A 14,099-nucleotide genomic window follows, 5' to 3' on the forward strand; every position below is an offset into this window, starting at 1 on the left:
TGATAACTCAAGCATATTTTCAAAACTGAAGATTGACATTGGATTTTGAAAAGAAAGGAGACAGGGAGAGGGATATCACAAAAATCAGAAGCTGTTTTCTTCCTGTTGTTTGTTCGATTCCCAGTTTGTTTACCCTGTTTCAAATAAGTGCTGATTTCTTCAAGTATCAGCTAGGATTCTGCTGTCTGGTTCTTATTGGTTGTTTTCTTTTGGAGTTAGACTGTTTGATTCCTGAGCCCACTCCCCTGCTTTGTTGCTGTCATTTTGTTACCTCTTCCCGTTGGCTATAACTGCATCTTGCATTGGGATTTTGTTACCTGCTGTTACTGCTGCTGCACTTGTTGTCATTGTTACTCTGCTGACTGCCCTCTTCTTCAATTGTCAAATATTTCCAGGTACACAACCTCTGAAACCATGTATTGTTGAAAGTTTGAAGTTGAAGCAGAAATAAGGAAATGAACATCTGTTTATGTTATAATATTGGTGGTCAAAATAGGTTAAATGCTAGTTTAGCCTGTATTTGTTTAACTGCAAACTGCAAACATTCTGTATAAACTAACATACATTCTGTTTGAGATGAACTATTAGATAGCATTGTTTAATAGTAATGACAGTATGACATAGACAGTATGTTTGATTTAGTATACGTTCAGTTCAGTATAACATTCTATTTAATTTAGTTATGGCGGTATAACATAGAGTCATGGCAAGCACCTGTATGTATTTTGTCTAGACCACTGAATTGACAAATCTATGGTACTAGGTCCGGGATAAATGTATCCCAAACCAACTCTCATGCAGTCACATTAAGAGTCTGGCTATGAATGCCAGCTCTCCCGTCAGATTATTTGTTCCGATATAGGTTCGATATCGGATCTCGGTATAGATTCCTTGTTTCGAAATAATGCGATGACTGTTGAGGAAAACTAATAGGCGTTTTGAGTTCAATTAGTAGTAATTTTCCTAATAAACAGCCAATTTCGTTTATCAAGTTCAAATGGGTTAGAGTTTAAAAAATAAAACTTGGAGGTCGTTAAATATAACTCAGTATATGTTGTTAGTTTGCCTGCAATCTCACTTAGCAAATTAATAAGCGTATTCACTCGATGAAGACAAAGCATGAGGTAACTTTCACCTCATAAACAATCAATCAGGTAATCAAACAAATTTAGGTTCGGCAAACCTAATAAAGATCCAGTCTGTATTTGTTCAAACAAGTAAGTTCGGTATCATCTTTTTTTTTTAGAGACAAACGTAGTAGAAATGTAGTCACTGTAGGATACCCTTCTAAAATAATGAGACGAGCCTCGCCAAATAGAATGCAAATTGCGGGGCCCTCAATAAATAATCATAATAAATATTTAGAATTCAGGCTAGGCCGTTTAGTGGATCTCATGGCCTTCCCAAAAAATAATAACGCGTTAGACTCTTTAGGCGCGGCTTAATTAAATCATATTCTTAAATTCGGGTGCACATTGATGTGACCCAAATCCAAATCTCAACGAAGTCAAAATGTGTTGACGATCACGGGCGCATTGATTGTGACGTGGTTCGAGATGCATTTTCACGACGTTGCAATTCTATAAAAATAAGTGATAATGATAAAAGCGGTTTTAAGTTTAATAAAAGCACGTAAGTCATAACATGCATTTAAATCAGATATTTAGCCATTATAACAATTTAAGCGACCGTGCTAGAACCACAGGATTCGAGGGTGCCTAACACCTTCCCTCGGGTCAACAGAATTCCTTACTTAGAATTTCTGGTTCGCAGACTTCATTTGGAAAAGTCGAAAATTTCCTCGATTTGGGATTCAAGATAAACCGGTGACTTGGGACACCAAAAGCCAAACCTTTCCCAAGTGGCGACTCTGAATTAAATAAATAATCCCATTTCGAATATTGTCACTTAAATTGGAAAAACTCCACCCGCGCATTTTTAACCCTTCAGGGCCGGGCGCGCAAAAAGGAGGTGTGACAAGGGGTAATCGAGAGTTCTTCCCTTTTTGTACCGGATAGTCTGATAGAGTTTTATTTAGGTTTACTAGCGGTCTATGTTGTGTTTACATTGTTGTTTTGTATAATTTTGTGTTATTGTCCTTTCACTTATTCGTTGTTATTATTTTCTTTCTGGCATCTTTTGTTGTTACATGCATTTTCTTTTGTTTCTTTCCGGATATTATTATCTCTCCTGTTGAGCCGAGAGTCTCCCGGAAACAGCCTCTCTATCCTCTTCGGAGTAGGGGTAAAATCTGCATACACTCTACTTTCCACAGACCCCATTAGTGAGATTTTAACGTGGATTGCGTTTTTTATCTTTCTCATTTCCATATATGAACGCGGATTGGGTGAAAAAAACAAATATAACGTTGTGTAAAAATAATTAAAAAATCTAGGAGCGTGAAAGTCAGCCACTGTTGGCGCGTAAAGAGATCGCTTAATAAAGCCGCCGCATCCACGTCCTAATTACCCCCACATCGACATCGTTTCTCTTTGTAATCTCCGATTGGTTCGTAGAAGATTCAAACAGCAGCAGAATTTTAACAAAATTAGCCATCAAAAGCCCCTTTAGTCATGATTATTATATTCTAACCATACCCTACTAAGGTCAGGTTTAGTTTAGTTTCAGGTATGTGAATTTCTCCTATTTTTATGTGAATTTGACGGTTTCGTGCGATACCGAATACGTTACAGTGAAAATTGAATGGAGAATTCGGAGGATCTTTGCAACATAGAAGGGAACGGAGATGGAAGAGGCAATAACGGAGCTTGCTGTGCTCCATCAACATCAGCGGCGGCGGCCAGCTCTGCGTACAAGTTGTTCGGCCGGCAAACCTCTTTTCATCAGATGATGGGTGGCGGAAAAGGTAATTTCCGCTATTATTTTCCTTTTTTCAAGTCATATACATAATTTTGGAGAACCAAATAAACTCACACTACCCGCCGTTTAGTTTAACTGTTACGCCTAGTTACATAGTGATGAAGCTGATACTTTGTCATTTATCTTTGCACGGAAATATTTTCATATAGCTTTGATTAAGTATGAATTCTGACTCTTAAGTTTATGTTTTTTTATTAGCTTAGCAATATAGAATATGTAATTTATGATCCTGAGGAGTAAGATTGGGAGCATGAGAAGCGGGAAACTATTGTTGTATATGATTCTGTTTTATGTTCATGCTGGAAATGCCCGGCACTACGGCCCTGCAGCTTTACTGTTGAACTATGTTTTTATTCATGATAGTGTGGTAAACTGGAATTGAACTGCTCCTGTTATTACTGGTTAATTCACTTTCTGCGAGTGTTTTCGCTCTTGCCTTGTATGAGGGATGTGCTCTAAGAATAGATTTGGGAATTTGTATGAACCGGCATTCTAATGAAGGCTTAGTTATGTTTCACGACAATCTCGACATCTGTTACCTTCATTTCTTCCTCCACTTCCTCCTTGATAAGTCCATTAGTTATCTCACTGTCAGTGTTGAGTGTTTTACATTTTCGTTAATTCAGTCTTCTGCAAGTTCATTCTTGCTGCTGGATGACTTGTAGACTTACTTGTTTTTTCACTTGGTATAAGCTGCTGATGTTATATTATGGAGGCGGAGGCGTGTCTCTTTTGGCATAATCATTGCTTCTACAGTCGCATGGCTCATCTTTGAGTATTCAGAGTTACCTTTCTTATCAGTTTCTTCTGATGTCTTGCTGATTCTGATTGTTCTCCTCTTTCTCCGTGCAAACGTTGCTGCCTTCAGGAAGAAGTATTATTCTCATACTCATCTCACTAATGTGTTTAGATTGTCTCTTTCTGTTTTTCGTTCTCCTGTGGTTAAGTTCAACTGATATTTCTCTTTTCTATTTTCGACAGACAGCTCCCAACATTACCAGAGTTAGTCTTGTCAGAAGAAATGGTCAATAATGCTGCGGCATCATTTCGGGTCAAAATCAATTATATGCTACTCATGGCTCATGATATCACTCTTGGCAAAGATTTCAAACTCTTCTTCAAGGTTAGTGCTTATTAAGCATGACGGCACTATTCTTTATCCCAGAAGGAAAAGAAAAACAAAAGCATGAGGGCATGATTAATGTGGTAAATTGTCTCTGACAATGGCAAAGAAATTAAACTGTAACCTCCAAAAAACATAAACAATGACCTTCAATTGGTCAATTAAGTGTTTCAAGCAAATGCAGAAACTCAAGAGAGAACTAGAATCGACCTGGAAGCATGATGAGAAAGAGAAAGTGTAATAATGTCACACCTAAGATAAACCAATGTCAATGGGATTCAATAGTTTATTTATATAAAAGAATTGCTTTTACCCTTTTTGCACAGTGCAATTTTCGGCACAGTGTGTAGTTGCGCCCTGGCTGTAGATCTACCCATAGTAGCTGCTGATGGTTTAACTTATGTTTGTGGTTTTCATCTGTTAAGTGTTGCCTCTTACTTTCTTCTAGGGTACATGTTACCTCTTGCTTTGTTCTAGGGCACAATTGTAGGATATAATTTTGACAAATGATAACGCATAGAGCTGAGTTAGCCAAATTTTACATGTTTGCAGGTAGTTATTATTCTCTGGCTTCTATCTGTTATAGGAAGCCTAATATCTTTCTTCACGCTTGCATATATAGGTATGTGCCGGTTTTGTTACTTGACTGGTATATCTTGGTGAATCATTATGGATATATGTGTTCCCTGAATTTATTTTTCCCTACACTATTATCGCTTATATCTTGCTGTATTTGAGGTCTTACGTACTTAGAGACTCTAATTTGCTAATAGATTGATGGGAATTTATATGGAGAGAAAGAGTGACTTTCACATGATGTTCATTTACATAGAGAAGACATATGATAGAGTAAGAAAAGTTCTTTGGTGCATGTTTGATGAAAAACAAAATACATATAGAAGTATGAATACCTTAAAGAACATGTATGAGGAAGTGATTACATGTTTGAAAAGAGTTGTAGGAAATATAGAGGTATTTCTTGTATCCATGGGTTTATATTAGGGTTTTTTATTGAGCTTGTACTCGTATTCCTTAGTCATGGATGATCCAACTAATAGTTCAAAGAATGAGGTTTTATGGTGCATGCCATTTGTGGATGAATTGTATTAATTGACAGAACTAGTGAGGGAGTCAACCAAAAGCTGAAATTTATGGAAGCACTTTAGAGAATAATAATTTTAGGATAAGTAGAAATAAGACATAATGTATGCAATAAATTTTGCTTCCATGAGAAGAATGAAGGTGAAGTGAGATTAGACCGATTGTGGTGCCTAAAGCTAAACAATTCAAATGTCTAGGTTCAGGCTTTTATGAATGGCATGATATATGAAGAAGTAACACAAATTTAATGGTCATACTTTATAAGCAGAATATTGATGGAACAGGATGATTGGCTATGAATGGGAAAAGGACTAAAGTTTTCTCGGTAAATTCTTCAACCGAACTTTATTGAATAGAGGAAGGCAATATACTTATCCCTATCAGTTTGGTTTCCTGGAGCCCCAAGGAATGTATGCTTTTTCACTCGGCTGTGAAAAGGAGATTCTTAAGCGAATTTTTTTTTTTTGGAAAAGAAGAGAACTGCATATGTCGGTTCTACATATACAAAAATTAAGAAGAAGATGTTGACCATTTACTGTTACTCTTTTGAACTCTAAAGTCAATGCAAGCCATAGTTATGGATGTTTGTTCAATTAGGCCTTTAGACGAAGGCAAAAAAGGTTTTTGCATGGATAGAGAACACTTTTACCATTAGTCAGAGTGACAGAAGTAACTTTAGAGAACACTTTTACCATTAGTCAGAGTGACAGAAGTCACTTTAGAGAACACTTTTACAATTAGTCAGAGTGTGCAACTAACTGATAGAGGGTTAAAATGACAGAAGTCACTTTAAATAGTTTTGCCATGTCTTATGTATGTGATGATTGGAGGCACTAAAAGGGAATGAGGTATTTTTAAAATCACATGGAGAGAAGTGCCAGATGCGGATTCTCAGTTGTAAAATAATCACATGGAGAAAATTGCCTTGACACACATATAATCTCTCAAGATTAGTTCGGACGTTCTCTAAAAAAACATTAAAAAATGGAAATACCACGTATGAGAGACTAAGGCTTAGTTGTTTTTACATTTACATTACGTTCTATATCCGCTAGGAATAAATTTGATGATTAGAGAACCCTTGATTTGCCTTAAAGGATAAATTAGTCACTAGTATTGAAATAAAATAGGTTTGAATAGACCGGACTGGACATAGAAGACATATAGTCTACCCCAACTAGTATAGTAGTATGAGATTTATGCACAGCTGATTGATTAGTTACTTTTGTTCTTTTGAGGCTTAGATTTATCATGTTTGCTAAGAATATCTCAAGATTGCATGATAAATCTTGAAAAGTGTTATGCACTTATCTGGTGTCCCTATGAAACATCTGAATATTATTTAACTGGGGTGAAAAGTGACAATATGGAATGAATACACTTGAAAGGAGGTGCATTTCTTTGTCGAATGATTGCACTACGCTATTCAGCTGTTTTTACTGGTTTCCATGTCCATCCTTATTTGTTGATCCACTGTGAGCAATTCTGAAGGTCCCGTGCAGTGATTCAGATGATATTGTCCATCCTTATTTGTTGATCCACTGCAAACAATTCTGAAGATCATATCCAGATGATGTAGTACCACACCATCTCTATAAACATGCTCTCCATTAGTCGGTCCCATTTTCTGCAAAGAATGTTGCTGCTTGCATAGGTTTACTCAAATCACATTTCACAAAGTTCAACAACAATTTACATCTGCCATGATTTTGAATTTTATTTGCGTACACCACTGTCTGCTTCCAATTCTTATATGGTATCTACTTTTGCCTTTGCAATTCCCCACAGGAACAATTATATTCATTACTGTGCCTGCCTTATATAATAAATTTGAAGACCACGTGGATCGATATGCTGGGAAGATCCACAGGCAATTCTCAAGGCACTACAGAATAGTGGATGAGAGCATTAGTAGGCTGCCCCGGAGTATTACCAAGGACAAAGAACTATAAAATCTTTTTACGAAGTAGGAGCATGTTGATTTTCATAAAAGAAAAACTCTTAGTTTGGAGTTGGTCCATGAATAAGATGGAACTCGCATTGCATCATTCTGGTTGTCTCTCCTGATTCTCCTCTGCCATGGGATGAGGATGAATGACTTGAGCCTTTATTGATTTTTCTTGAGACTGCAAATCTTTTCTGTTTCTAAGCTTTTAAGTTGGCATTGTCAGAAACAAGATAATGAGGGCAATTGTCACCGACTACTCTGTCTTAGTGGCAGTTGATAGTGCAAAATCTTGTAGACATCTGGGAGTTCTTTCCCTCAAACTTGTTAACTTTGATGGAAACAGACGCGTTCGGTGGTTCACACATGATAGCAATATATGAGATGCTATGTTGCCTTTTGTATAATACAAATTAAAGAAGACTGTATTATGATAACAATATATGGTTGGATTAATTAGGAAATGTCAACAAGAAGCTAATTACACTTTGCTTCAGAATTAAATTTCTGTGTCCTGAAAATCAGCAAAAGTATAGATTAGGAAAGGGAAACGTAATACACATGGTTCTGAAGCAAAGAACTTTGACCCGCAAAAATATTATTCAACCGAATATTAGCAACAAGAACTTATGCTTTTACATGATGTACAAATTGAACATTGATTGTGGAATAAAGGATAATGCACCTACACGAAGAGTCATATAAATACTTTTGAAAGCGGGTATATTTGTAAGTTAGTGTTGCTCATTTCATATATTGTTTCTCAACAGGAGAATTACAAAAATGTTGTATCCAAGTTTGCTATTGTTAACAATTGAGAATCGTTGTAACATTAGTATTATTACTTTTTAGGAAAAAAGTGCTTAAAACTAACAGGTTGGAGAGAAAGTGAGATCATTGGAATGGTATGAAAAACCTAACTTTGGCCATACACAATAAATTAACCGAAAAAGTTGGTTGATATAAATTTCTTGGAATAGGCAAACATAACCATTGACATCCCTAGACAACATATTGGGAAATTTCATCACTGAAGTTGTAAATTCAGTAGCATCATTAATTTTATCGCCGTAAACTATGTTTTAATATAAAGACATTTTGGTAGTTTCATAGATTATAAGAAAGGCGTCAAGCAATCTTGTTGAAATAGAGACGGATTAGTGTAACATCGTCTTTCCTTAATCGTATTGGTCATTTGCCTAATGCCAAGCAAATTATTCAGTTGGAAGGCAAATATAAAAGAAAATGTAGCAGAAGAAGAGTTGCTAATGCGATTATACAAAAGGATAACGTGACATTAAGTCGCCCCAATTCTGCTTACACAATGAATTAGGGACTAACAGATAAAAATGGCCCAGATAAATCTAGCGATATTTAAGTGGCCTACAAATCCATAAATGGCCACTAATAATATCTCTAAAAAAGGATAAAAATACATAAGTTGTAAAAATTTCAACTCAAGATCCAATCATATCTACTATAGGCCTAAGCGGGTGCTAACCAGCCACCACAGCAATAAAGCCAAACTCGGTAAAAAATTTCGGATGTTTTACCGCCAAACTCCCCCAGCCTCTTCGAAACCTACTCACCCTTTCAATGCCATATACAAATTAGAAGTTGAAAAAACCTCTATTTTCCTTTTGCTTTTTTTCTTAAGTTTGTTTATAGTAGTAAAAACTACTTAATTAAAATTGAGCCCCTTCAAAAGTTTGGCCAAATTGCCAATTTGCTGGTGCAGCATTGTTGCTAGTGAGAGTCCTTCCATCACTAGTGGTGACTTGAAATGAAAGACTCTGGCCATTGAGATTAGCATTGTTCTGCCAGTTTTGGCCCCAATTTCTGGACATTGTTTGCCATCCAGTATTAGACCCTTTAATTGAAACTGATTGAACATCACCGGCACCCCCAACATTTGTCACCAAAACCAAGTTGAAGAATGAGTGTCCATTTATTGTAAACCTTACTCCCCCCTTTCTCCTGCAGGGCACCCTGCAATAGACCAAAAACAAAGTATCTTATATCAGCAAATAACTTCTATTCACTTGAGTTTAACAATTAGGTCACCTAAAATATAAGGCATCTTTACATAAATAGCCAATTTTATTAACTGTTTATTTTTTCTAGCAAGTATGGATTAGATACGGTTAATGGTTATATATACTATATGTGGATTATACATATATTATACATTTGCCAACTATTTTTAGTTTAAGCGGTTGGGTGAACGACGATATAGGTTAATTCTTCAAAATTGGGTTGTAACTACATATAACTGTCCATAAAAAAAGAGATTAGTAATCTTGAAAATAAGGCAAGTTTTCTACTATAACACGTACCTTCGGAAAGAAACAGGAACGATTCCAGCTCTGTATTTGGCAATTTGCAAGAAAGCAGGCTGAGCTAAATCGAAGTGTTGGAGAGGGGGATTGCACCAACCACCATTGTTGTTAGGGAGGGATGGATTTGGAGGGCAGAAGTTAGTTGCAGTCACAATAATGCTCCCTTGGAGGCACGATTGACCATCGTTGTTGCAAGTCAGCTCGTAACAAGCCCCACATGTTAAACCATTGTTGAATAGTGCTGTACTTAGTGCTGCAGTGTTGGTTCCATACCCTTGGCTATATAAATTTCCATATCCACAAGCACCCCCTGCATTTGGCCAATCATAAATACTTTTAGTTACTAATTAGTAGTATATAAATTAATCAACTTCTATACTGACAGTGCAAAACAAGTTTTACACTATCAAGTCACATAAAATATACTCTCTCCGTCAATTTGGATATGTAGTTTGACTTGACACAAAGTTTAAGAAATAAAAAAAATAATTTAAAATATGTGGTCCTAAAAACTTAAGGGGCAAAATTTTTGTGGAGCCATGACATTTGTGTGGCTATAATAGCTTCTCATTATGGATAAAGTGAGTCAAAAAAAAAGTTTAAAGTTATATTATTTTCAAATACAGAAACATGTAATTCATTTTGGAACGGACCAATAAGGAAAGTATGTCGTTTAAATTGAAATGGAGGGAGTACTAACTTTGGTAACCTAGAAAATAAGGCATGTTACCTAGTAAAATAAATGAAAATGTACAGCTAGTGTAAAAATTGTGTATATTTTCAATGTATATGAGTTAAATTTGAAGCTAACTAATGCTATGAGGATTGTATTTCTATATAGTCAAACTTGATTTTAACGGAAAAAACATAGAAAGGAAGAAATGAAAAGCAGATGACTTTGGACATACCCATAGTGCCAGAGGCATCACCACCACCATAGAAAGTGGCATGAGCATTTTGCCAGCCACCATAATCAGCAAAAGTTGCATGAAAGCAAAAGCTAAAAAAGAAGAAGAGAAGTGAGATAATGGAGAATGTTGCTAGATTAGCCATTAATGAGGAACCTTTGATATAGGTAAGAAGAGAATGAGAGAGTGGTAGGATATATGAGCTGAGGGTTATGCACAAAGCTAGCTAGCTATTTATACAGAAAAATAGATGCTGAAATTTAGGCATAAGATATGGCAATTGCAAACAAATATAAACATAGTAGAAAGTGACAACTTTAGCAGGGCTCACATTTTGAGAGAGTAGTCGAAAACTGTTAGAACCATTAGTTTTTAGGTCATAAAACAACTACCAAAACGCACATGCCCTTGTTCCACTTGAAATTCAAATTGATTGGCATAGCACATGCATTTCGAAATAAATTAATTTGTTTTCCTCTCATTCCCCTAAAATTTGCGCCATTCAGGTAGGTGACAAGTGACATCTAAGAAAGTTGGATGCTTAATTGCTTCAACAAACTTTTTAATCATAACTAACTACCTCTACAGTGCATAAAAAGCTTACTAATTACCGGACATGATTTAACATATATAAACTAACAATGTTATATATTTAACATGTTGACTGCCTTATTTTTTCAGGTTATTGATATAACTTATTATGACAAAATAACCTACTTACCGGTAATTAATTTTGTATCACCTAATAGTATAAAAAAATCTTCCACACTATCAATGTAAGTTAAACTGGAATGAAAGTGTTTACCTAAAATAAACTAGTCCTTGAATTATGCTACGGTTAGTATTGTTATTGTTATCGTTGTCTGTAGCGTGAACTTATTCATGTTAGAAAGTCGTCTCTCTGCACTAGAAGAAATGTAAGGATAGTCGTGCTGTAATTATAGTCAAACGTTGTTAAAAAGGACCTAGGTAACAGTTTAAGAAACAACTTCAATAGAAGAAGAAAATCAACGTACAGAACGATGAAACTATTCTAAATATTGGAGCCTTGGTTCTGCTTGCTTTTAGCGTCCACTTGGGTCATGCATTAATGAAGCTTTGAGATCCCCTCCTCAATTTTTTTTTGCCACATAGAACATCTTCGTTTTTCTTTTCACCTCATAGAACCCGTTGCACGAAGTATTCTGTTCATGTAGAATTCAAAAAAATATTGTATCTCAAGATGGTGTGATGTAGGTATAACCTATCATAAAAGCAAGTATATGTGATTGATTACACGACTCAAAATTTGTAACGTATAGGTCACGCGAAAATAACTTTATCGTTGTTCTCCCCTTCCACTTATGTCAAATTATTAGTATTATTTGTATACAAATTATTAGAATGCCCGAGTTATGTAAATAGACCTTCGACGACTAGATTAATATACTACGTATTCTTTTATTGGGTTGTTGACATGTTGTGCGCAGCACAAAGGGTTCGATTCTTCTTAATGTATTCATAACTTTTACTTCCTCCGCCGCTTTTGCATGATACAATTTTCTTATTAATTTATTTCAGAAAGAATAATATATTTGAAATCTCATTACATGTTTAAGAATACAAAAATTACAAATTCCAATTATAATTCTTTCTCTTTTGTTTTTTTATTTAAATTTTATATCCAATCAAACTAACGTTATTAGTAAGATTGATGGGGTGGGAGGTATAAACTAAGGTGTAAAATTTCTACCTGATGAGTTCAGAAACTACTAATTCTCCATTATCTTTCTCCTTCCAAAATATCATTAATTAATCACTTACCTAAAAGTGCTTTATTCTGTTATTCATGAGCTTTACTTTCCTCTAATTCTACCTAGCGTCCTAAAACAAAATTGGGTACAAAAATGGCAAAACAATAATATAATGCGCCTACCATATTTTTTTGCAGTAGATATGAGGCATCAGATATGACTAAACACTTGAGATGAAAACCTAGAAGTAGTTGTCGGTTGTTCATTTTTTTAATTCTAGGATTAGGTCCATATGCAAAAACGCCAACAAACAAACTATTGCAAGTCAATTCAGACCTCACAGGTAACCGTCCAGAAGTTCTTGTTTTTTTTAAAGTACACGTGGTTAGTCCACAAATCATGCAATTTTGGTTGCTTAATAAGACAAAATTAACTAATTAAGTAATAGTTTACGTGTTAGAATGATTTTATAATCATTGTATCTATTGTTATTATTATATTTTTTTTGTTGGTTTCCTACCATGTGGCTGATATATGTGTATCGAATTCCTGACTATCTGGATTCGCGTTGTGTAGAATCTATTAAAAGTGAAGTTCTTTCCATCAAGAATTTTTCTTTCTTAGGAATCGAACCCGACACATTTTGGTTATGAACGAAGAGATCATAATTATCTCACCACAACCCTTCAGGGGCGGATGACATGTACTGCTTCAACAAATTTTTTATGAGATATATAGAGTAATACTGTACGGTAATCACTTGGCATATATTGTTGCTTAGCTGCTGGTTAAGTCTCTAATTTTGCTCTAAGAGGTAGGTTCAAACTTCAACTTGATCATCTTTTTTGACAAATATTTGAGAAAACCTCTATTGTAAAAGATTGTAGTCAGGTAAAATTGAACTCAAACCTCTTTCTTAAGACTCAATAAAACTAATGAATTAAGGCTATTTCTTGTTAGGTAATATGATAGTAATTAATATTAGTTATTTTCCACTCTTCTATAAATATTAACACCGTTTACAAAAAAATATTACGTACGCCCCGGCAACCCTTATTATTATATCATTAGTTATGACTTTATTCAAACTGTTTTAGGTATAATCTGTTTAAGAGTTTCAGGGCCTACCATGTTAGGGTAACATGCAAGAAGCGGACATTAAGGCCCCTTGTATCCGTACGTCACTATCATATCTTAGGGTGAAGGAAAAAATATATACATTTAATTAAGCATGATTATTGTAAAATCTAAATGGGAAAGGACTTTTGAATATTAAATAAAATAAAAAATATTTTACAGAAGATGCTTTGGTTGGATTGAAATTTTAAAGAGTTCTTTGAAAAGAAAAATGAGACATTGGAAAACGTTCAATTTCTAATCTATCAGTCCCGAAATATTTTTTTTCTTGCTATATCTTCAGATTTTGTCGTTTTCACGGTGAGAATATATATGAAGTTTGCATTTTGGGATTTACAATCTCCTTATACTTCCAAAAGTCTTTGCTGTAACTTAGTTTAGTTGGATACAAATGATCTTGATTTTTGAGAGCATATCAATCACCTATATATCTCAAGATTTTCGGGTATGCTCATATTTAGTGTTATTTAATTTGTTTGGTTACGATATCAAGTCAAAATATACGATTAAAAATATATGCCACATGTCCAATCAATTTTTTCCCTTAGTGATGGGACATAAAAATATCGTAATTCATGAATGCATCAAGAGAAGTTATAAGCAATCAAGAAAAGAAAAAAATAGACTTGATCGATTTCATTAAATGGCTCAACAAATAGAGAGCTAGTATTGCTTGTATATATTTATATGATATGGATAGATACATACATAATGATGAGTATATCACCTACAAAGATAAGCATTAAGAGTCCATCATATATATGGGATGATTACAAATATTAGATAAATCCTTAGAGTCCTAATACACCCCCTCCATCTGGACTGGCAGACATGATAAACAGATTGTCATGTAAGAAGCTGAATTGAAATGAAAGTAAACCCTTTGTGAAAATATCAGAAAATTGTAGCCGAATTCGCACATATCGAACAACA

At 34.9% G+C, this 14,099-nt stretch overlaps 2 protein-coding genes across 4 annotated transcripts; one reads left to right on the forward strand and one right to left on the reverse strand.

Annotated features, from left to right (window-relative positions):
• Positions 1-2,449: 2,449 nt before the first annotated feature.
• Positions 2,450-7,415, forward strand: LOC107779120 (reticulon-like protein B16). Of its 3 annotated transcripts, XM_016599460.2 has the most exons (6): positions 2,451-2,606; positions 2,694-2,866; positions 3,574-3,754; positions 3,862-4,003; positions 4,556-4,625; positions 6,893-7,415. In XM_016599460.2, exons 2-6 carry the CDS (start codon positions 2,704-2,706, stop codon positions 7,054-7,056), a joined length of 720 nt encoding a protein of 239 aa, XP_016454946.1. In that variant the 5' UTR covers positions 2,451-2,606; positions 2,694-2,703; the 3' UTR covers positions 7,057-7,415. The 3 variants fall into 3 exon arrangements, with proteins under 3 accessions (XP_016454947.1, XP_016454946.1, XP_075111182.1); XM_016599461.2 differs by lacking the exon at positions 4,556-4,625 and having other exon boundaries at positions 2,450-2,606; XM_075255081.1 differs by lacking the exon at positions 2,451-2,606 and having other exon boundaries at positions 2,613-2,866.
• Positions 7,416-8,323: 908 nt separating this feature from the next.
• On the reverse strand, positions 8,324-10,521 carry LOC107779121 (expansin-A4). The gene is made up of 3 exons (XM_016599462.2): positions 10,297-10,521; positions 9,386-9,698; positions 8,324-9,038 (listed from the first exon to the last, which is right to left on the reverse strand). Exons 1-3 carry the CDS (start codon positions 10,439-10,441, stop codon positions 8,735-8,737), a joined length of 762 nt encoding a protein of 253 aa, XP_016454948.1. The 5' UTR covers positions 10,442-10,521; the 3' UTR covers positions 8,324-8,734.
• Between the last annotated feature and the right edge of the window lie 3,578 nt (positions 10,522-14,099).

The sequence above is a fragment of the Nicotiana tabacum genome, chromosome 6, assembly GCF_000715075.1.
Source record: "Nicotiana tabacum cultivar K326 chromosome 6, ASM71507v2, whole genome shotgun sequence".
Taxonomy (NCBI): Eukaryota; Viridiplantae; Streptophyta; class Magnoliopsida; order Solanales; family Solanaceae; genus Nicotiana; species Nicotiana tabacum.

Coding starts and splice junctions, on each gene's coding strand:
- LOC107779120 (XM_016599460.2), top strand. CDS start 2,704: ATGGAGAATTCGGAGGATCTTTGCAACATAGAAGGGAACGGAGATGGA. Junction 4,004..4,555: donor ATTTCAAACTCTTCTTCAAG/GTTAGTGCTTAT, acceptor ACATGTTTGCAG/GTAGTTATTATTCTCTGGCT. Junction 4,626..6,892: donor CTTCACGCTTGCATATATAG/GTATGTGCCGGT, acceptor AATTCCCCACAG/GAACAATTATATTCATTACT.
- LOC107779121 (XM_016599462.2), bottom strand. CDS start 10,441: ATGGCTAATCTAGCAACATTCTCCATTATCTCACTTCTCTTCTTCTTT. Junction 9,699..10,296: donor TGATGCCTCTGGCACTATGG/GTATGTCCAAAG, acceptor GGCCAAATGCAG/GGGGTGCTTGTGGATATGGA. Junction 9,039..9,385: donor GTTCCTGTTTCTTTCCGAAG/GTACGTGTTATA, acceptor GGTCTATTGCAG/GGTGCCCTGCAGGAGAAAGG.